The following is a 20,566-nucleotide window of genomic DNA, read 5'->3' on the forward strand; positions in this document are numbered from 1 at the left end:
CGGTGGGAGGACAGTGAGCAGCACTGAGACACATAGCTGGGCAGTTTGCTGCCACCTCCTTCCCCAGGAGGCCTACGATGTCTCTGTACCCAGGATGTACCAAGCCTGGTGCTGCCCAGGTGGGAACTGTCATGTGGGGTCTCCCAGAACTTCAGCCCCAGTTTCCCAGTGCTAGCCCCAGCTTTGCCGTGGCTCCCTCAGATCCTTACTACTCTTTTGGTGCATTTTACAGCTCTGGCTGATGAAAATAGCAACACTGATGTGTCTCATTTGTCTAGCTCTGGAGAACAGCCCCAAACCAAGGCCAATCCCAGGCTGTGCTGCACTCTGCTGCCAAATCGCCACAGTAATGTGGCAGCACTCAAAGGGGTTGACTACCATGGGGCTGGGTCTCCTTTGCTGGAGTGGTGGAGAGCCCTTTGCTCCCTGGCAAGTTCATAGGATTGAAAACTCATTCTGCAGAGCTTCAGACAGCAGTGAATAACTTCACAGGGTTGCTCACAAAGTCTGTCCTGGATGTGGCTTTGCTGGTTTTATTTGTCACCCTGAAATGCTCTACACATGCTCAGCCCACTGTGGCCTTTAGAGGAGGCTGGAAGAGCCAAGTCCTGGGGACATCCCTAAGCCCAAAAAGTGAATTGAGGTACACTTGATAGAAATTCAGACTGGAATTGCAGGTGTTAGTGTGAGTGTGTTTTCCTGGGAAGCTGCTATTTGCCTTCTTAAACAAATAAAATTAATTTTGAGCAGGGAGATACCTCAGTGTGAAGGATGCTGTGTTCCTGCGTTCAGATCTTTGCTGTAAGTATGCTCTCAGAGCCTCCACTTCGCTCTGTCCTTGTGTGTCCCGCTGGTGTCTGTCCCCTCTCTGCAGAGGATTTGCTCTGTGGTGTGTGAGAATGATACCCTGGGGGACCTGTAGGTACCAGTGCAACTTCCCTACACAAATCACTTAACCTTTATCTGTTACCTCAACGGGAGGGTTTTGCATTTCAATTCAATATCCTTTGGGAACAACACCACTGGGTGTTTTCGTGTGCTGCATTTCAAATGTGTTTATCTAATCTGGCTAAAGCTTTCCTGAAAAGCTTTCTGTAGCCACAGTTGAAATGGTTTTAGGCCAGAAACATGTGTTGAGGGTTTCTTTTTCTCCCAGCCAAGGGTGGCTTGTGTCACATACATATGCAGAGAGCAGGTGTTTGTTTGGCAGTGCACGAATCTGGGACTGCTGCTGGCCCAGCTGTGTTACTAGGGGAGAGCTCTGCACTGGTTTGGCCTAGCTAAGCTGATTTTCAGCAAACTTGGTGTTGACTCTCACTAAAGGAAGAGAAAGAGTCATTTTACTTCTTTCACAGCTCCTAGCAATGCGGCCCAGCCCAGATTAGCTCATGAAACCACAACAGAAACGTGCTGTTGTGAAGGTGTCCAGTCAGACTGAGCAGGGGTCACCTTTACTCTCGACCAAATTCTGCAAGAGCTTCTCATCTGCCAGCTTAGGCAGTTCTGGCAGCCCCCAATGGCTAAGCCACGTGTGACCATGGCTCTGCCACACAGTGGTGCTGGGAGGTCCTCTAGCTGGATGAGTGGAACAAGCAGAAGCATTTGTTCTTCATTCAGTACTGGTGGTGATGTCTGCTGGCTTTATACAGGTTTTACCCAAACTCTGGCATAATGGCATCCCACACAGACAGCCCTCTGCTTGGACAGCTTTCTTGAGCCACTGACCAAAAGCCCAGATGAAGTGGAGGGGGTGGAGGGAATGCATAAACCCTGCGGACTGCAAGCTATTGGCTGGACCAGGGCTGTACAACTTTTATGGGTAAGTGCAGCACTTCCCATCTCTGAACACTGGACCCTGGTTCTCTGGATTTAGAGTACTGTGACAAGCTGTGTCTAGCTCTGGGCTTCTGATGTCTTCCACCCCAAAATGTCTGGACCACATCTAGCTGGTACCTGTCTTTCCTTGCAGCCCAAATCTGATACATGGCTGGGACAATGGTTTCCGGCATGTGTAACCAGTGCACCCATGGCACCTTGGATGCTATTGTCAAAAAACCCCACAAGTTTGTGGCTCTTACTGCTTTAATACTCATTTATCCCAGTTTGTTTTGGCACTTGTGGTCATGAGATACTCATCACAGGGATCTTGCTTGAGCCGAAATGGTTGTGTCCATTTCCCTAGTATGGAAGATAAAGACATAAATAGATACTTCTGTTTCACAGTGGAGCTGGATCCCAGTGTTCCCTGACACCTTGTAAAATCCCTGCTTTCCGTGTGGAGCTTGTGCCAAGCCTTCGTTATGTCTCCTGTCCACAGAGCCATGTCCTCCTGCCTGGACGTGGGGGATGCTGAGGCAGAAGGATGCATGTGATGAGGCGGATGAAGCTCTCAGCTGACCAGTGCTGAGTGAAATGGAATGGTGCTGGCAGTGATGGAGTGAAAGCAGTTGTGCTGCTGTTTATTGTTATACTACTAATGCTGACAATGCTAGAAGCACACCTAACTTAAAATATCATGTCTTAATACCCTGATGGCCTACAACTTCAGAGGAAGGTGCCTCATCACTACCTCCAGCACTAGCATGACTAGTAGAGTGGAAGGTTTTGGGATGCTGAGACCCCCAGAGGAGAACTGATCCCTCTCCTTCATGAGCTCTCCTAACACACGCTGCCGCCTTGCATGTGTTTTGTACCATACAGGTACGGTTTGATGGACATGCGCCTTGGTGCCCTGAAGCATATCTGTGGAAAAGGACAGACCCAGCTCCTGTAGGTTCAAACCTGAGTGGATTTGACTGTCCTGTTCCCCTCTGCTCCTGTCTGTCTGTCCCAGCAGCCTGTTTTGGCATGAGCTCAGGTCCTGATACTCCAGAGCTGTTGTGCTATTAAGCACATAGCTGTGTTTGTGTGGGGTCAGGTGGTTGTTACCCTGCTGAGTGCTCTTGGTGAGGCAGATTGGATGTGCAGGGAACTAGATGTGTGTACCTATGTAAGAACACATGTTCCCACACATTGTCTCACCTTGGGGCGTGTGTTCATCTTGTGGTGCTCATGAGACAACTGTCATAGACTCATGAATAGTTCCTGCCTTTTGGGGAGGTGCACGGTAGCTGATGATGGAAACTTCACTGGACATGCTGACCCTTGGAGCACAGCATGCTGATGGGGCTTAGCTCAATACGAGACTCAGGAGATAGGATTTTGGGCACTGTCTGCAGCTGTCATTCAGGCCACAGGGATCAGTCTGTGGCTACTCCTGGTGGCCTAAATGCCGTGAGTGCAGTTGACAAGGGATGTCTACCCAGGAGCTGTGGGACTTAACCTGGCTGGGGACGGTCCCCGGGGATGTTGCCTGCACACCAAGGTCAATGGCACAATTGCGTGTTGAAGGTAGAAAGCCAGGCTGCAATGAGGTCCACGTCCTAGACCCTGCAGCATGTCCTTGTGCACGGCTCTTCCTGTGACCTCCCAGTTCCTTGCTGCCCCCTTCCTGGTGGCTTCTTTGGGGTGACTGAAAATGAAAATTGAGCCCACAGTCCCATCTTGCAAAGGCTGCAGGCAGGAGAGACCTCTGGGCTCTGGACTACTGTCGACTTTGCCTCAGTGTCTTTGGGAAGAGGCTTCTGTGGTTTTTGCAATGGAAAGACTTTGTTGCTTTCTCTGTCTGGACTAGGAGGAAGGGGTATTAGCAGACATAGCAGTCACAGGCTGAAGTGCCCTGGCCCCTGGCTGATATGTGCTTGGAGCTGGGAGACTGGAGCCTTACCAGCAGTGCTGGATGAGTGCCTGTGTCTATGCCTTGCTGTCGCTATGAGCAGGAGAGCTCAGGCTAGCTGTGCTGGAAGTGAGTGGCTGGCACTGGGGTGCCCATGAATGGCTGCAGGCGGTAGAGGCTTTGCTTGCACTTGCACACGTGGCAGGCTCCAAAGGCTTTCACGCATGGAAAGGGCTCTTGAGGCTTTCTGGAATGTGGTGATCTAGGTGCCCCCTCAAAACATCTCCTTCAGAATCCTTAGCTTTGGGTGACTGAGATGTCCTGTCAAATTGTGTCCCTTTACCAGGCTTTTATACAAACACCAGACATGAGAATGTGGCTGAGCCTCTAAAGAGGAACTGACTGCCCTTCAGCTGGGCTTGGAGTCTCTTCATGTAACTCATCCAGGCAACCACTTTCTGAAGCCATTTTCCTTGCAGTGGTGGGAATGCACAATTTTGACCACTTTCTTGTTCGCCTTCATGAGAGATTGCTTCTAAGATGCTTAAAATCTGCCTGGCTTGGCCTCTTTCACTGCAGAGCACGGTGCTGGGAATGGAGTCCAACAGCAAACGGCATGTGTTGAATTGCCTTTTGTCCGCTTTCCTTTCTGCGGCCAGCTGGTAACCGGAGCAGAGCGCCTGCATGGCTGGCTGCGGCCAGGCAGCAACCAGATTTAGGAATATGCTAGCATGGTCCCTCAGCAGCCACGTCAGGCAATGCCTAGGGAAGCGCTGGTCCCCGGGACCCTGAGCTCTTGGGTGGGGGTTAGTGCGTGGAGGAGGATTCTTCAGCTTTTCTACCACGGCAGAGAGATGCTTCCAGCCCTCCAGAGCCACCCCGCGGCTGCTATCAGACCCTGGGGTCAACCATTGCAATTTCTTGTTTCCGCTCCTGCTTGCAAGTGGGCTGAGTCCCCAGCATAAGCTTGTGATGTCACTGCTGCAACCCCTTGTGCTGTGCTCCAGCAGCTGCTGTGTTTATTCCCATGGGCAGTCCTTGTTCCAGACCAGTTTTTTGTCAGGCAATTTCTGAGGATGTGGAGGTGCGATGGAGACATGATCGCAAGGAGAGAAGCTTTGAGGAAAGCCTAGAAACAGTCTGTGGATGTTTCTCATCTGGGGCAATCTTGATGCATGTCTGGGACTTAGGACATGTCCCAGAAAACAGGACAAGAGGAGTTCAGAGAAACATCTGACCTGCCCAGGAAGCTGCTTGCTCTCCAGTGTTTTGGTGACTGACTTCCTGGCTTGTGCACTGCGAGACACCTCTCTGTTCAGGCTGGAAGTGGCACTCAGCAGTGGGTCACAGGAGCTCTCTCCTAACACCCTGGCCCCTGGGAGCAGAGGGCTCTACTTGGCTTGTGGCAAGCTCAGGCATCCCTGTCCCGGTGATTGCTGGGGAGATAGCCTTAAAGTGGCTGTGCTGGAATCTGAGCACAGATCTGTGTAAACTCTCCCATGGGGGATTGTTTTTGACAGATGTGCTTTGGGTTATGTTTCTCCTAACACAGCGGTTTCAGCTTTCTGGAGACTCTTGAGAAGAGCACATGCTTACCTACTCCTTTCTCACTATCCCCATGCTCTAAATGTGCCCTCCTTTTTCTATCTTGCAGCTGTGGGGACTCAGGCAATGATTCTTTTCACCAAGGAGCCGTACTCCCAGGACGCCCTGCATGGCCGCAGTGCCATCCTCCGCTGTGAGGTGGAGGACCCAGCGGGTGTGGAGTTTGAATGGCTGCAGAATGGGCTCCCCGTTCAGGACACAGAGCAGCGCTTCAAGGAAGGCAGCAACCTCCAGTTTGCTTCTGTCGATCGGCACCGGGATGCTGGGGACTTCCAGTGTGTAGCGAGGAACTTGCTCACTGGGGAGGAGGCCCGCACAGCCAATGCATCTTTCAATATCAAGTGTGAGTGTGGGGCGAGGGCAGCCGGGCACATGCCACAGCCTGGTGCTGCGCACCGTGGGCAGGGAAAAGCGCTCTCCTGGGAGGGCCTGACACTGGAAACAGCTTTACCAAGCTGCCTGCTAATGCATGTGGGGGTGGTGGTCAGACAGGGGTCAGACGGCACGAACTGTACAAGTAGGATTCCTCTCCAGCTACCGTGTCCTCCATGCCTGCTAGGCCATTTGTATCTTCTGATATCCCCAAGGCTGTCAGAGATGCTTTCTCCTGACACCTTCCTCATTTGTATATATGAAACGGGGATGTTACTGCACCAGGTGTGTCCTGAGCACTGCAGATCCTTTCAGATCCCCTCTTATCCCTCAGAGAACAGCTGCACAGGGCAAAGTGGGACATTTGCAGGGTGGGTGTCCTTTTACTCCATGCTGGCTTGAGGGCTTATGTGTCTCTGAGCATGCTTGTGTCCTTGCTGCCTGCTCTGGTTACTGAGTTGGCATCCACCTGGGCTCTGTAGGCTTGGAGAGCCAGCTGTGTTGATATTCTTTGATCCCACAGGGATTGAGACAGGCAGTGTGGTGCTGAAGCAGCCGGCCAGTGTAGCTGAGATCCAGCCCTCCTCCACAGTGGTGCTGCGGTGTCACATCGACGGCCACCCGCGGTAAGGGTTGCCTCCCGAGGAGTGGACCCTGCCAGGGGTCCCCCTGCACCTTTGCTGCGTGCTCTTCCCCTCTCTCTCTCTGTCTCTCTCCTCTCTCCTGTGAGGATTCAGTAGAGTCTAGGGAAGGCAAAAGGCAGGATTGAGCCTGTGACTGAGCACCGGGGGAGAAGGCAAATAGCTTCCTCAGAGCCGCGTAGCAAGGAGCACAGTAAGGATGGGCTGTCACAGTCAGGTTGCTGAGCTGCTTGGTGTGCTGCAGTCACTCTCCGTTGCTTTCCAGTCATGTCCCGTCCACTTGGCTGCATGTCTCATGGCTTCGTGTCTGTGTCGGGGCCAGCAGTGGGGATGGAGAGCCAGGGAAATGGGCCATCTCTGGGCTGTCTCCTCTGCACACGTGCTCTCTGGGGAGCCCTGCTGGTGCCCTGCACCTGGTCACCCTCTCACCCCTGTCTTGCAGTCCCACATGGCAGTGGTTTCGGGATGGTACCCCCCTCCCCGATGGCCGCAGCACCTATTCTGTCAGCAACAAGGAGCGAACGCTGACCCTGCAGAGTGCCAGCCCTGACGACAACGGTCTCTACTACTGCTGTGCCCGCAGTGCCGTTGGCTTCGTCTGCAGCCAGAACAACTTCACGCTGAGTATCATTGGTGAGTTGTGTCCTGGCTGCTCAGGGCTGGGGTCTCAGCTGTTTTACTGCTTTGCTAACAGCCTCCCCTCTGCTGCAGGGAGGGAGCCAGGCTGCAGGAGAAGTGTCAGGCTGGTGTGACTTTCTCCGTGCAAAGCCTCTGTCAGGCCTGTCCCTGGGCACACCTGGCTGGGTTTGAACCCTACCCTGCCTACAGGTGTTAATTTGCCCCTCCATCTTTCTGGAGCAGGTCTATGCTGTCATCTCTGATACTGGGGCACCAGGGTCCTCCCTCCTTCAACAGGGTTTGGACCCTGGAGGCTGTAGGTGCTGCTGGTTTTGCTAATGCCAGTGCCACTGCGGTGCTGCATGGGTGAGACACCCCATTGGCTTTTGGAGGCAAGGCCCAGGGAGGGCAGGAGATGTTGATCTTAAAGAGGTATTTGGAATTGGACAAAGGTATTTGCAGTCCGGTGACAGGTTTGATCTGTTTGCTAGGATCCCAGGGTGCTCAGGGCCTTGCTGGAAGCAGAAGGGGCTTTCCCCAGAGCAGCTACTGCATGCTGTCTTGGGCTCTGGCTGCGTAACTACACCTGTGCTGGCATGTCTGTCTCCTTCAGACCTGCAGTGTGCTCACAGGGTGTGCCCAGCTCTTTTTTAAGCTTCCCCCAGAGCCCTGGCGAAGGAACACCACAGGCTGCTCTGCTCTTTTCACCCTGCTGTGGTCTCTGCCGTTGCAGATGAGAGCTTTCCTCAGGCGGTGATCGTCCCACAGGACCTCATTGTGACCAAGAATGAAGAAGCCATGTTTGACTGCCAGTTTGCAGCCATGCCCCCTCCCACGCAGGAGTGGCTCTTTGAAGACAGCCCCATCGCCAACAGATCCAAGTAACAGGGACCCCGGTGATGTGGGCAGGTCTGGGAGGAGGGGGGACGCTGCGTGCCATAAGCAACAGAGAGAGGCCAAACCCTGGCCGTGCCTGAGGGCAAGCGTTCAACATCAGGCTGGCCACTGGGATTGGTTTCTCAGCTTGGCTGGCTTGGGTTTAGCAGGGCGTTGGTACTTGTGTGTGGCCTTTATCTGCATAGGACTCAGCAAGCAGTTTGTCCTCAAATGAGTCTGTGGGGCTGTCAGTCCTAGATGCCCACACATGATGATCCCCAGAGATGGGGATGTCTCCCAGCCCCAGATGTCCACGTGTGGCAATTTCCTGGAGCCAGGGACAGCTCAAGCCCCATACACCCACTTAGGGCAATTCCCAGATTGAGGGATGTGTCCCAGTAGCAGATACCCACAGGTGGTGATCCCCAGACTCAGGGACACCTCCCAGTCCCCAGCATCTGCACAGTGATCACTGAGCCCATGGCTGTCTTGCACTCCACGTACCAGTGTATGGTGATCCCTAGAGCCAGGAATGTTTCTGAGCCCCAGACATCTACACATGAGGCAATTCCCAGAGCTCTGAGCTCCCAGACATCTCCCAGCCCAGGCTGCCCGGTGATGGTGATCCTGAAGCCCAGGATATCTCTCAGCCAGCCTGTGCAAGGCAAGTGGTGCTAACCTGGGTGCCAGATGCCCAGTGGCCTGACAGCTCCCGGGCGCCACCTTGTGCCCCCTACCCCCTTTCCTGGCTGTGCCAGCTTTCAGAGCTGGCCCAGTTTGGGGATGCATTTTTTGGTGGGAGCCAGCTCTTCTCCAGGAAACAGACTTCTGTTAGCTCATTTCTTCCACGAAACCTGTGTCCCACCATCTTCTTGTTTGTGTGCTGCTTCCCCTGCACTGGGAAGCTTTGACTTGGCACAGAATCTGCCTCTTGGTTCCGTGGGCTTATGTAGGACATCACGGGGATGTGGCTCTGGCCTGTGTCCTGCAGAGATGCCCACTGAGTCCTGCCTCTCCCCACGTGCCCAGGACCACCGTGTTCACCAACGGCTCCCTGCTGATCACCCAGGTGAGGGCTCGCAGCACCGGTGTCTATAAGTGTGTTGGCCGTGGGCAGAGGGGGAAAGCTCTCGTGCTGAAGGCGACTCTGCGGCTAGCAGGTGAGGTCCTGGGGCTGGTGGCAGGGTGGGCAGTGGGTTGCAGTGTCACTCTGGAGCTATGTGACAATACGGCAATGGGTCAGTACATGGAGAACTGCTTGGTTTATCTGTGAAATGGCTCATCCTCGCTGCCCAGATGAGGGGAGCAAACACAGCTTGCGCGCTCTCTCCCTTGGCTGGTACCTCCCATGGGAATGATGATGCTGGTGGGTTGTCTACACATTCCTGCCCTGTTTGATCCCTGCTGTCTGTTACTCCTCTCAGAGATCGAAGAAATGGCACCCTTCTCCCCGAAGGTGTTGACAGCAAACCAGGGGCACCGTGTGGCCTGCAATGCCCCACGAGGCATACCCACGCCCCAAGTCTGGTGGGAGAGGAACCAGGAACGACTTCCCACTTCTGGCAGGGTGCACCAAGAGGCAGAGCAGCTTGTTTTCACCAGTATCACCGAGACAGACGCAGGGACCTACACATGCCATGCTGCCAACAAGGCTGGAGAGAAGAAACAGGAGCTGAGCATCACTGTGGCTAGTAGGCAGCTTTCTGAGAAGGGCTGGGAGCAGAGAAAGGGGGTGGATAGGGGGTTGGAGTGAGCTGGGGTGGGATGGTGCATTACCTCACTGGTACAGAGAGGCACATCTCTCATGGCTGGGCTGCAGGGCCCCACGGTTGGCTGCACACTGCCTGTGTGGTCTGCGCTGGTGCTGGCCAGAGGCGTGGTGAGTGGCCCTGCATAACCCCTTGCCTCCATGCCCAGCGGTACCCAAGTGGGTGGAGATGCCCAAGGACAGCCAGCTGGAGGAGAGCAAGCCAGGATACCTGCACTGCCTCAGCAAGGCCTCCCTGAAACCCACCATCACCTGGTACCGCAACGGCGTCTCCATCTCTGAGGTGAGGTAATAGGACAAGCCCCTGCCACTCACAGACACTTCTGCCAGGCACCCGCTCAGCTCCTTCCTCTGCTGCTGCTGTTTCTCGCCTTGCTCCTAGGCCAGCATCCCTGTCACCCCAACTCTGGCCATGTTCCTGGCACCATCTCCATCCTACTGGTGTATGGGTACACAACTGGCTGTCTCCAGCCACTTGGCTGGCAGCCAGCCCTGTGCTTTTGGGGCAGTGACAAGAGAGATATCCCTCAGAGAGATGTCTCTGCAGCTTGTCTCAGTTCTCTGTGTGGGTCTCAGCAGGGCTGTGCCTATCTGAGGCATGGTGTGGGTGTGTGGAGTGTCAGGAGTGCCACAAGCTAGGTCTGAGCCCAGGGCTGGTGACAGTGTCGTTTCTGCCTCCCTCCCTCCCTCCCTCTGGCAGGACTCACGGTTCGAGATCTCTGAGAATGGGACACTGCGTATCAACAACGTGGAGGTCTATGATGGGACCATGTACAAGTGCGTAAGCAGCACACCAGCAGGCAGCATCGAGGGATACGCACGGGTGCATGTGCTAGGTATGCTGACAAGCACTCTGCATCCTCACCTTGTGAGGGACCTCTTCTGCTTGATAGGGTGTAGACATGGTATCCTCAGCTCCAGTGCCTCCAGCGACTGGGGGGGCCTAACAGCACATCTGTCTCTTGCAGAAAAGCTGAAGTTCACCCCACCACCCCAGCCGCTGCAGTGCATGGAGTTTGATAAGGAGGTTACAGTGTCCTGCTCAGCCACCGGCCGGGAAAAACCCAACATCCAGTGGACTAAAACAGGTAAGGGGGTCTCGGATGTGATGTGTCTGTTTCTGACCTGGGGACCCAGGAACTTTGCGTTGGCCTGTCAGCAACATGGGTGAAGCAGCAGTGCTGCGGCTGCCTGGGAAACTGCCACGTGCAAGCGCTTCATGCATGACTGCTGCATCCCTCTTCTTGTGTCCTGCAGATGGGAGCAGCCTGCCATCCCACGTCAGCCACAATGCCGGCATCTTGTCGTTCCACAAGGTGAGCAGGAGCGACTCGGGGAACTACACATGCATCGCCTCCAACAGCCCACAGGGCGAGATCCGTGCCACCGTGCAGCTCGTGGTAGCAGGTGAGGGCTCGACAGCAGGCAGGTGGATTTCCTGCTGTGCTGGCCTTGCAGTGGGTGTGCCTGGGTGGCACCCAGCTGGCATGTCTCTGCAGAGAGAGAAATGTCTGGCCTGACCCCAAGCTTTGCCCCATGGCACTTGAGTGTCTGGTTTGTCAGTGCTTTGCATACAGCTCCGGAGGGCATGTGCCACTGTGCCAGTGCTAGCCCTGCTCCGTTGTGGGAGCTCAGCACCCTTCCCAGGAACTGACAGCCTTTGTGTCGGCCTCTCTGCCTTCAGTTTACGTCACCTTCAAGCTAGAGCCAGAGCCCATGACGGTGTACCAGGGGCACACAGCCATGTTCCAGTGCCAGGCAGAGGGGGACCCTGTGCCACACATCCAGTGGAAAGGGAAGGACAAGATTTTGGATCCTGGCAAGCACCTGCCCAGGTACACAGCCTCCATTCCAAACTGAAATGTGGCGCAGCATGGCACTCCTCATGCCTGCCCAGCATGCGGGTACTGATGGTGTGATCTTGGGTTCCCAGCTTGGGGGGCACACAGTCAGTTGTCTCCATGTCCTGTGGCCTGGACTCTCCTGGCCCCAGGGTTACCCCTTCTGCCGCAGCCTGGCAAGCCGCGGTTGAGCTGCAACCATACGTTCTTGAGCATTACACAGCCTGAGGTTTAAGGTGATTGCACTGGGGTCATGGGGCTAAGGCATCCTGGGAGATGGGGCTGCAGGTGCCCCAAGCCTGCCTCTGCCCTCTGGTGCTTGCAAAGGGCTCTGTGTGGTTGGCAGGATTCAGATCATGCCCAATGGCTCCCTGGTGATTTACGACGTCACCACCGAGGACTCTGGAAAGTACACCTGTATCGCCGGCAACAGCTGCAACATCAAGCACCGCGAGGCCTTCCTATATGTCGTAGGTAAGGGAGGTGCCCAGTGTCGGGACATGGCCTCCTGGCATCCCCAGCAGCTCTAGGCCGTGCTCCTGACCCCACCAGTGGGTGCTGTGTGTCAGGTCATGCCTGCTAGGGACTGATGGCTGCATTCTATTGGGATGCAGCGTAGTGGCTGTGCCCAGCGTTCTGTGGCAGGCTGAGGAGGTGGCCACAGCAGCGGAGGAGCTTTTCACATTCCTCCAGCACATTTCGGAGTAGGATTTGGAAAATCCCTCTGCACCCTCATGGGTTTGATGCTCTCTGCCCCACAGACAAGCCGGCAGCAGAAGAGGATGGGGGACCTGGCAGCCACACACCCTACAAGATGATCCAGACCATTGGGCTTTCAGTGGGGGCAGCTGTTGCCTACATTATTATCGTGCTGGGGCTGATGTTCTACTGTAAGAAGCGGAGAAAAGCCAAGAGGCTGAAGAAGCACCCAGAGGGCGAGGAGCCTGAAATGGAGTGTCTGAATGGTGAGGCTGGCACCCCTGGGGGTGGGGGCTTCACTGCCGGCCCCTTACCCCTGGGCTGGAGAGGCTGAGGGGCAGGGAGCTCCCAGGGAACAGGGGACTCCTCCTTACCCTTGGAGTCTCTTGCTCTTGGTTTTGGCTATGGCTGGTGACGGAGACCTGCTGCCAGGTGAGAAATAGGCAAGTTAGTGTGAAGCCTGCATCCCAGCTCCACGTTGTGGCCATCTCTGTCTGCTGAGTTATGTACTGCTCCTGCTTTCCAGCACCCATACATGGCATCACATACATCCTTTGCCAAGGGGAGGGGGCTATCCCTATTGCAATGTAATGAAATAGTAGTACTCTGCCAGCCTGTTCAAATCACAGTTCAGCAGCTCCTGGTGCTGGAGGGAAAGACTTTTCACTGAACAGCCCTGAACTCTGCTGTGAACTCACCCTGTTACCTCTGAAACCCATATAAGCTTTGAGCATCTACAGCATCCTCCAAGAAGGACTTTTGGAGCATAACAGGTTATCTATAAACCCTCTCTTTGCTTTTCAAGCTTGTCACTTATCAGCTATGCGCTGGAACACACAGCTCTTCTGTATGTCTCATCATTCCTGCGAGTGCCTTTTCTGGTTGCACTGTTGCCTTTCTGAGATGGGGAGCCCCAGACAGGACTTGGTGCATCCAGCTTTGCAGGGTGACACAGCTGTGCTGTGTCCTGTTCCCAGCTCTGCCACTGACTTCAGTTCCCTGTCCACAGAACTCACTCTGGAGCGAGAGCAGGCAGCTCCAGGCTGAGCCCACGGCTGTGGATGGGACATCAGGGTTACTTTTCCCAGGCCTCATGTTGTGTCTCTGGCTACGCCTCCCAGTGCTCAGTGTGCCTCTGCAGCTGGCCACAGCTGGCCTGTACCTTTGCTGCTAATTAAGTTGGTGGCTTTGGCAAACAACTGCCAGCAGCACTGCTTCCATGTTGGCAGCATGTTGTACTACCCTGGTTCCTACCTTCTGTGTGTCCGTTGGAGGATGTTCCCTCCTGTCCTGTGGCAGCTGAGCTGCTTTTTAACAGTTGTTTCCATGAGACCCTGCAATATCCCTGCAAACAGACTAAACTGGGTCCCCATTGTGCATGAGCTACATGACTCCTTTGGTAAACCCAAAAGATCTCGGGGGCATCATTTTCATTGCCAAAAGCTGTTTCAGCTCTTTCTCCTGGCGTCATGGTTGTCCTTGCATCACTGATACCAGTGAGGACTTGTAAGTGATGGGGTTCAGTTGAGTTTGCTGCCCTTACAATCCCCTGGATCTCCCCCCACACCACTGTAAATGCAGACATGGTGCTTCCTCCTCTTAGTTCTCCAGCACACAGCCATGTTCTGATCACGTGGGGATTGCTGTGAGGTCCTGGCAAAACATCACTGCTGGTTTTGTCTCCTGTTTTTTCTCTTGTTTGGTACTTTGAACAGAGCCAAACCTCCAGAAGTCTGGCTGTGGGGAACCTCCTGGGAGCAGGGATGCAGGAGCATCTCTGCAGCTTTGTGCTCTGCTGCTGTCACCACTGTGAGCTCTTTCTGTGGACAAGTTGCAGGCCACCTGTGCCAGCAGGCTGTGGCCAGCATCATCTTCCTGGGAAAGGATTTGTTTTAATCTTTTTTGAGGTGGTCTCAGATTTTTACTTTGGCCTATATTTATTTTTCTTTTTATTCTGCCAGAGTTTGCCTCTTCTTATCCCCTTCATTTGGAACCAGTTTAACTGTCAGAGATAAATCCTCACTGCTACAAGCAGACGCAGCTGCCCAGATGTCCACACTCCTTTTTGGTACTTCCATAGACTCTCTGGAGGAGTGCTTTGTGTTTGCTGTCAGTTCCAGTGGAGTCACCCCCTTCACTATGGTCTTCAAAGATTTGGCTCTTTTCCTCCTTTTGATGTGGTCCCTCATTAGCTTGGTGACCTGAAGTATCTCAGCACCTACCTGATGACAAGTACTTCCTGGCTGGCCACCAGCGGCTTTTCCAGTGCCCTCAGGATCCAGACAGATTTGACCTTCCTATGGATTTGCAGTGGATCCTTCCTATGGATTTCCTGTGGATCAATGCACTCCTCACAAGTCACTCACCTTCCAAGGTCACGTCCTTCATGTGCCACATCCTCACTTAACAAGGGTGCTTGCTCTCAGTGTCCCTGACTGTGCTGCTTTTTTTGGGTGAACACAGACATAGCGTCTGGGGAGGTTAATGACTGTGGGGACTGAGGGGAGTATTTGATTTCTGTGTTGGTCTGTGCTAATTTCTCCACAGCAGCATGGCTGTGTCTCTTTCTCCAGGAGATGCTCAGGTGTTGCAGGCAAGTGGGCAAAGCAGGCAGCTCCTCTACACTTCTTGGTTCCCCTCTGGATTGCTGGATACATAAATTAAACTTCCTGTTAATTTTCATGATCCTTTTGTTATCAACTGTCTTGTCAAAGCTCTCTGAAACATGGGGATGTCCGTTCTCAAAAACGTCTGTCATTGTTGCCCACTGGTGCTGTCTCTCAGTGGTAGTGTACTAACTCTGCAGCCTTTGGTATTTTCTTGGCACAGTTGCAGCAGTCGTCTTGTATTATCCTCTTGGCTTCAAGCTTGTAGTCTTGAGACACTATCAGTCATGAGTGCAGACAGCACAGGGTCGGACAGTCTTGCTAATAGCATAAAGACAGGGAGAGTGTAAGTAGCATTGAGCTGTGATTTATAGGGTAGATGATGGTTTTTTGCTATGGTCTTCTGAAAATGTTAATCTAGCACGTGAGAGAGAACAGTTGTCAGTAGCCACAGTTCTTTAGTCAACATATCTCAGTCTTCACAGCTCCAAGCCTACCTGTGACAAAGCCACAGTCCCGGTCGTCGTGGCCAGACCTGCTCAGGGTGTGCTCATGGGGCTGGTACCTCTCTTGTATGAACACAGGCTGCTGTACAATACCCCTTGATGGAAATTGTGGGCAGTGGGATTCCTCTTGGAGCTACCTCATCTTGGGTCAAGTCTTGATTTTGTGATTAAATCTGTTGCATGGCCAGATGTTTCCGTAAGGCTTGCTCCTGGACTAGCTGAAATGGAGCGTGCACAGTAATGCAGGATGATTCTGCATGTGTGTCAGCCACCTTAGCTGGGTGCTGTGCCCCACTTTACATTCAGACTCCTGCCTTCAGCTTATGGAAAGTACCGCTTCCTAGTGCCAAGTCTGATCCAAGCAGTAAATGCATTCAAAATCAACGTTTGCTTTCTATACAACTACCTATACAGTCTTTCCTCTACAAGCTGCCTGTAAAATGCAGGGTTCTCTATTTTCTTAAGGCAATAGTGTTTTCTTGCTTCGTTTGGAGCTCAGAGGGTAAATGAGCACCATGCAGCCGCTCACTCTCCCCTTCTTCCCCCCAGCGCTGGGAAGGAGAAAATAAAGCAGAAGGCTGGGGAATTAAGGGCAGAGAGGGATGACTCACCCGTTACGGTCATGGGCAAAAGACAGACTCGTTAGGGGAAGAAAAAAAGACCATCAATTTAATTCAGACACTAACAACAATAACACTTAACAGACGGAGTAGGACAGTGAGAATCATTACCAGATCTTTAAAACACCTTCCCCCTACCCTTCCCTTCCTGGGCTCAGCTCTGTTCCCCATTTCTTTACCTCTTCTCCCCCAGCAGCACAGGGGTCAGGGAGTGGGGGGTGCAGTCAGTCCTGCCACTTCTTTCTCCTCGGGGTGGGGGGGGAGAACTCCTTGCATTCTTCCCCTGCTCCAGCATGGTGTCCGTCTCATGGATGCAGCCACCTGCTCCAGCATGGGGTCCTCCAGCAGCTGCAGGTTGGCATCTGCTCCACCAGTGACCTCCATGGGTGGCAGGGGGGCAGCCCTGCCATCTCACCACAGGTGGCAAGGGGGTCTCTGCGCCAGCACACCTACCCCTGCTTTCCTCCTCTTTCCTTCCACTGACCTCTGTGTTCGCCTAGGTGTCATCCTCGCAGCTCCCACTCCTCCTCCCAGGTTCCCCTGCTTAAATATGTTATTGCAGAGATGCAGCCACCATCGCTCAGCCTTGGCCAGAGGCAGGTCTGACTTGGAACCGGGGGAGCTTTGAGAAGCTTCTCACAGGGGGCCACTGCTGTCACCCCTTCCCCTGCTGCCAAGAACCCCCACCACACACACAAACCCAGCACACTTCCATTAATTTGTGCCAGGGAAATCTCTAGTGGAGTTCCTGAGCAGAAAGCTTGGTGGGGTTGATTGCAAGGACAGTGCTTCCTAGCACTGCTTTAACTCAGGCAGTAAAGGAAACTCCAGGCTATAAAGGAAACTCCAGGCTGATGTGGTCTGACAGGTTCAAGATTACCAGGGACATGAGCATTGCTGGCTTGCTGGGAATTGAGCAGGAGCAGGAGGGTCAGGCTGCAGCAGCTGGTGCCAGATAGACTTGAGAGTCTCTTGGGCATCTCTGGTTAGAGTGAGCAGCATCCTCTCTGCTCTCTCTCTGCCTCACACATCCAACCTCCTGCTGCTGTTCTGCAGAGTTTTGTCAATGGCAGTTTGGATGTAGCTGCCCCTTTGGGATGACTGAGTGGCATGGGATGGATGAGGTCAGATGGGGCTGGTTGGCTCTGAGACCAAAACCATTGCTCAGCATCTGATTTCAAGGGTGGCTGCAGGGCTGCCAGAGATGGGGTCAGACGTGAGCCCAGAGGGAACAGCTGTGTGGTAGCCACTCTGTTGCCTGGGGCTAGGTATCAAGCTCGGGTGCTTGGAGCCAGCTGGGGGTACTTGGAGTGTCAGCACCGAGAAGGGTGACATTCTCTGCACAGCCTGGCAGGATGCTGAAGCCATTTGTGCTTCCCTTGCAGGTGGTGCTTTGCTGCAGAATGGACAGATGACAGCAGAGATCCAGGAAGAAGTGGCCTTGACCAACCTGGGCAGCAGCTCTGGGGCCAGCAAGCGGCACAGTGCTGCTGACAAGATGCACTTTCCACGTTCCAACCTGCAGACAATCACAACCCTGGGTATGTTGGGCCACTGTGGCCTGACCCCACTCCAGCAGGAAACCTGTGGCTGAAACCCCAGCGTGTCCTAGCCAGAAATCTCAATGTGCTGGGGTACAGAGCTCCCTGCAGCCACTGGGCTGCCCAATACATATGCTGTCCTAATGTATGCCGTCTTCCCATGTGTTGCTTTACACTTCCAGGCAGGGGGGAGTTCGGTGAAGTGTTCCTGGCCAAGGCAAAAGGTGCGGAGGATGGCGAGGGTGAAGCACTGGTCCTGGTGAAGAGCCTGCAGACGAGGGATGAACAGCTGCAGCTGGACTTCCGGCGAGAGGCAGAGATGTTTGGCAAGCTGAACCACTCCAATGTGGTGCGGCTGCTGGGGCTGTGCCGTGAGGCAGAGCCACACTACATGGTCTTGGAGTATGTGGACTTGGTAAGGGCCCTGCCAGCGGTGCCTGCAGTGAGGAGGAAGAGGGGTGGGCATGGGGCCTGCATGTGTGACACAGTCCAGGCTGGCAGCACAGGGCAAGCAAAGCACAGGGAGACCAGGCTGAGCTTACCACTGTTCCCAGTGTGTGGAAGAGTCTCAAGGGGGATGGGGGTCTCCTGCAAGACTTGGAGGTGACTTTGTCCTCTTCCACATCCTCCTGATTCCTGGTTTATGTCCAGGACTCAGCTGAATAAGTTAAACTGCGGGACTCCACGCTCCAGAATGGCTGCGAATGCTAAGGGCTACTATGGAGAACCTAGAGTTTGTGAGAGAGAAATCAACTTGGGACATAAAAAAATCTCCTGGAAACATCAGGCCCGCTTGCCCTGATCTTAGCCAGTTGAGGCCCAGAAGTGAGATACTGGCTTGCCCTACAGGGCAGGGACCAGGAGGGCAGGCCAGGACTGTGGCCCAGGAGATGAGGATCTGCCACATCTGGGCACTGCAGGGACCAATGTGACTGGCAGCATGGAGAGGTGCTGCCTCTGAGAGTTGCTGTCTGTCTCCCAGGGGGATCTGAAGCAGTTCCTGAGGATCTCAAAGAGCAAAGATGAGTCTCTGAAGCCGCAGCCCCTCACTACCAAACATAAGGTGATAGTGCAGTTTTGGAAGTGCTGTGGGGCTGGGAATCCTGAGGAGGGTGGCCAGTGCTGACATCTCTCTGGGGTCAGGTGTCTCTCTGCACACAGGTGGCCCTGGGCATGGAGCATCTCTCCAACAGCAGGTTTGTGCACCGGGACTTGGCAGCCAGGAACTGCCTGGTCAGTGCCCAGCGGCAGGTCAAGGTCTCATCCCTGAGCCTCAGCAAGGACGTGTACAACAGGTCAATTGGGAGCCTGGCAGGGAAATGGGAGGGGAGGGGATGGTGCCAGTCTTATAGCCTGCCTGTCCTTCCTGCAGCGAGTACTACCACTTCCGCCAGGCTTGGATCCCACTGCGCTGGATGCCTCCTGAAGCTGTGCTGGAGGATGAGTTCTCCACTAAGTCAGACGTGTGGTCCTTTGGGGTGCTCATGTGGGAGGTCTTCACGCATGGAGAGATGCCCTACACCTCGCTGGCAGATGATGAGGTCCTAGCAGGTATGCGGAGTACCTTGTGCTGTCCCTGGCATTGTAGCCTACTTCCTTTTCTTCTGGTAGAGGGGGCCAGGCAGGCTGTGTGACATGCCCGCTCTTGACACGGTGCTGTTCTGGCTGGGGAGGCTCTTCCAGCCCATGTGGAGAGGTACTGCTCTCCTTGCACTCTGCAGAGAGGATCACACCTCTTCCCAGTGGCCCTTTGGACTTTGCTTTCATGCCAGGTCTGCAGTCAGGAAAAACGAAGCTCCCACACCCCGAGGGCTGCCCTTCCCGCCTCGCCAAGCTGATGCAGCGCTGTTGGGCCCCCAGCCCTAAGGATCGACCCTCCTTCAGCGAGCTCGCCACCACCCTCGGGGACAGCCCAGCTGACAGCAAAGCCTGAGCATCCTGGCCGTTGCTGGGGAAGGACGTGGCGGGGTGGACAGGGGTCTGTAGGTGCCTGGGGAGCCCCTGGCACTCCTGCGGCCCCTTGCTGAGCCCGACCCCAGTGCGCCCATGAGCAGCTCAGCACCAGCAGCTGCTGGACTCAAAGCACAAGCCAGTGTACCCCAGCCCCGCCACCCCTCTCCTCCGTGGGTCCCAAAAGACAGCCCTTGCTTCCTCTTGCTCTCCGCCTGCCCAGCCCAACGCTATTGGGCTGCCAGTGTGAACGGAGCGCAGCTCCCCCTCACCCGGCGAGAGCTGGGCTCCAGCATCAGGCTCTCCATCCCCACTCGCCATGTGCATATCTGCTGGCCTGGCCTGGCCCCTCTCTCTGTCCATCTGTGCTAGGCATGCCTGCCTCCCCCGTACCCCACGGGTACAGGCCAGCCAGCAGGAACACAAAAGTGCCTGGCATATGAAGGAGCTCACTACCTTTCCCAGCTACCCTGTGCCTTTTTTTTGTACAACGACTCTGGGCAGCGCCCCCTCTTCCTCTTCCAGAGCGCTGACTCCTCCCTACAATAGTATTTCTGTTACTGGAATGCAGCCTAGAGTGGGTTAGTTTGTTTGCTTGAGCGGAGGGTACCGCAGCCAAGAAGGGTTGGGTTTTGTTGGGTTTTTATGTGCTGCTCTCAATAAAGAAGGCTTTTTTTTTTTTTTTTTTTTTTTTTTTGTGGGAGGGCGGGGGGTGTCTTTGTAAGGCACTGCTGTCAGATGGCTGTTTGACTGTTTTCTTCACATGGTTCATGGGAAGGGTTGGGGGCTGGTTCCTCAGGCATCTGTCTCCTGTGTTTAACTCTTTTGCCCCCTTCTTGGCTGCATCTGAGATGCTGTTCCCAACCTGTTGTGCCCTGAGGGTTCACTTTGCCTCAGTGCTTACCGTCTCTCTGGGCAGTCATGGGTTGCTCTCCAAGAGGGACATGTGTCTCGAGAAAATATCCCCCTCAGACTCCCTGCAAGCAACTGTTTATGGACACGTTGACAGGCTTATCCCCGCTCCGGTTCAGGTAGCCAAGCTTTCCTAGCAACTTTTCTCCTTTGTATTTGGGTTTGTGCACCCACCCCTGTGGCCTGAGGCAGCTTTGCAACCAGCATTGCATTGTGTTTTTTCGCACAGGAGACTTCAGCTCTTGCTTCTTACAGGACTGAGGAGATAGTAGGGCCAGGCCTGGATGGGGCTACCG

At 54.4% G+C, this 20,566-nt stretch overlaps 1 protein-coding gene across 3 annotated transcripts in view; it reads left to right on the plus strand.

Moving 5' to 3' along the window:
• Positions 1-20,039, plus strand: part of PTK7 (protein tyrosine kinase 7 (inactive)) — a 39,142-nt gene extending 19,103 nt beyond the window's left edge. Inside the window, exons 1-20 of one of the 3 annotated variants that reach the window (XM_074817477.1) lie at positions 1,711-1,819; positions 5,370-5,663; positions 6,216-6,318; positions 6,776-6,966; positions 7,685-7,832; positions 8,857-8,987; positions 9,252-9,518; positions 9,745-9,878; positions 10,296-10,431; positions 10,564-10,683; positions 10,853-11,002; positions 11,280-11,430; positions 11,783-11,910; positions 12,198-12,401; positions 17,253-17,408; positions 17,591-17,823; positions 18,391-18,471; positions 18,552-18,703; positions 18,781-18,959; positions 19,181-20,039. In XM_074817477.1, coding sequence (XP_074673578.1) covers positions 1,816-1,819; positions 5,370-5,663; positions 6,216-6,318; positions 6,776-6,966; positions 7,685-7,832; positions 8,857-8,987; positions 9,252-9,518; positions 9,745-9,878; positions 10,296-10,431; positions 10,564-10,683; positions 10,853-11,002; positions 11,280-11,430; positions 11,783-11,910; positions 12,198-12,401; positions 17,253-17,408; positions 17,591-17,823; positions 18,391-18,471; positions 18,552-18,703; positions 18,781-18,959; positions 19,181-19,341 — 3,123 coding nt within the window. In that variant the 5' untranslated portion in view covers positions 1,711-1,815 and the 3' untranslated portion in view covers positions 19,342-20,039. Of the gene's footprint in view, positions 1-1,710; positions 1,820-5,369; positions 5,664-6,215; positions 6,319-6,775; positions 6,967-7,684; positions 7,833-8,856; positions 8,988-9,251; positions 9,519-9,744; positions 9,879-10,295; positions 10,432-10,563; positions 10,684-10,852; positions 11,003-11,279; positions 11,431-11,782; positions 11,911-12,197; positions 12,402-17,252; positions 17,409-17,590; positions 17,824-18,390; positions 18,472-18,551; positions 18,704-18,780; positions 18,960-19,180 lie in introns of those variants that run through there. The other 2 variants (XM_074817476.1, XM_074817478.1) reach the window with 2 other exon arrangements.
• The last annotated feature ends 527 nt before the right edge of the window (positions 20,040-20,566 follow it).

This window comes from Strix aluco, chromosome 3 (assembly GCF_031877795.1).
Source record: "Strix aluco isolate bStrAlu1 chromosome 3, bStrAlu1.hap1, whole genome shotgun sequence".
Classification (NCBI taxonomy): Eukaryota; Metazoa; Chordata; class Aves; order Strigiformes; family Strigidae; genus Strix; species Strix aluco.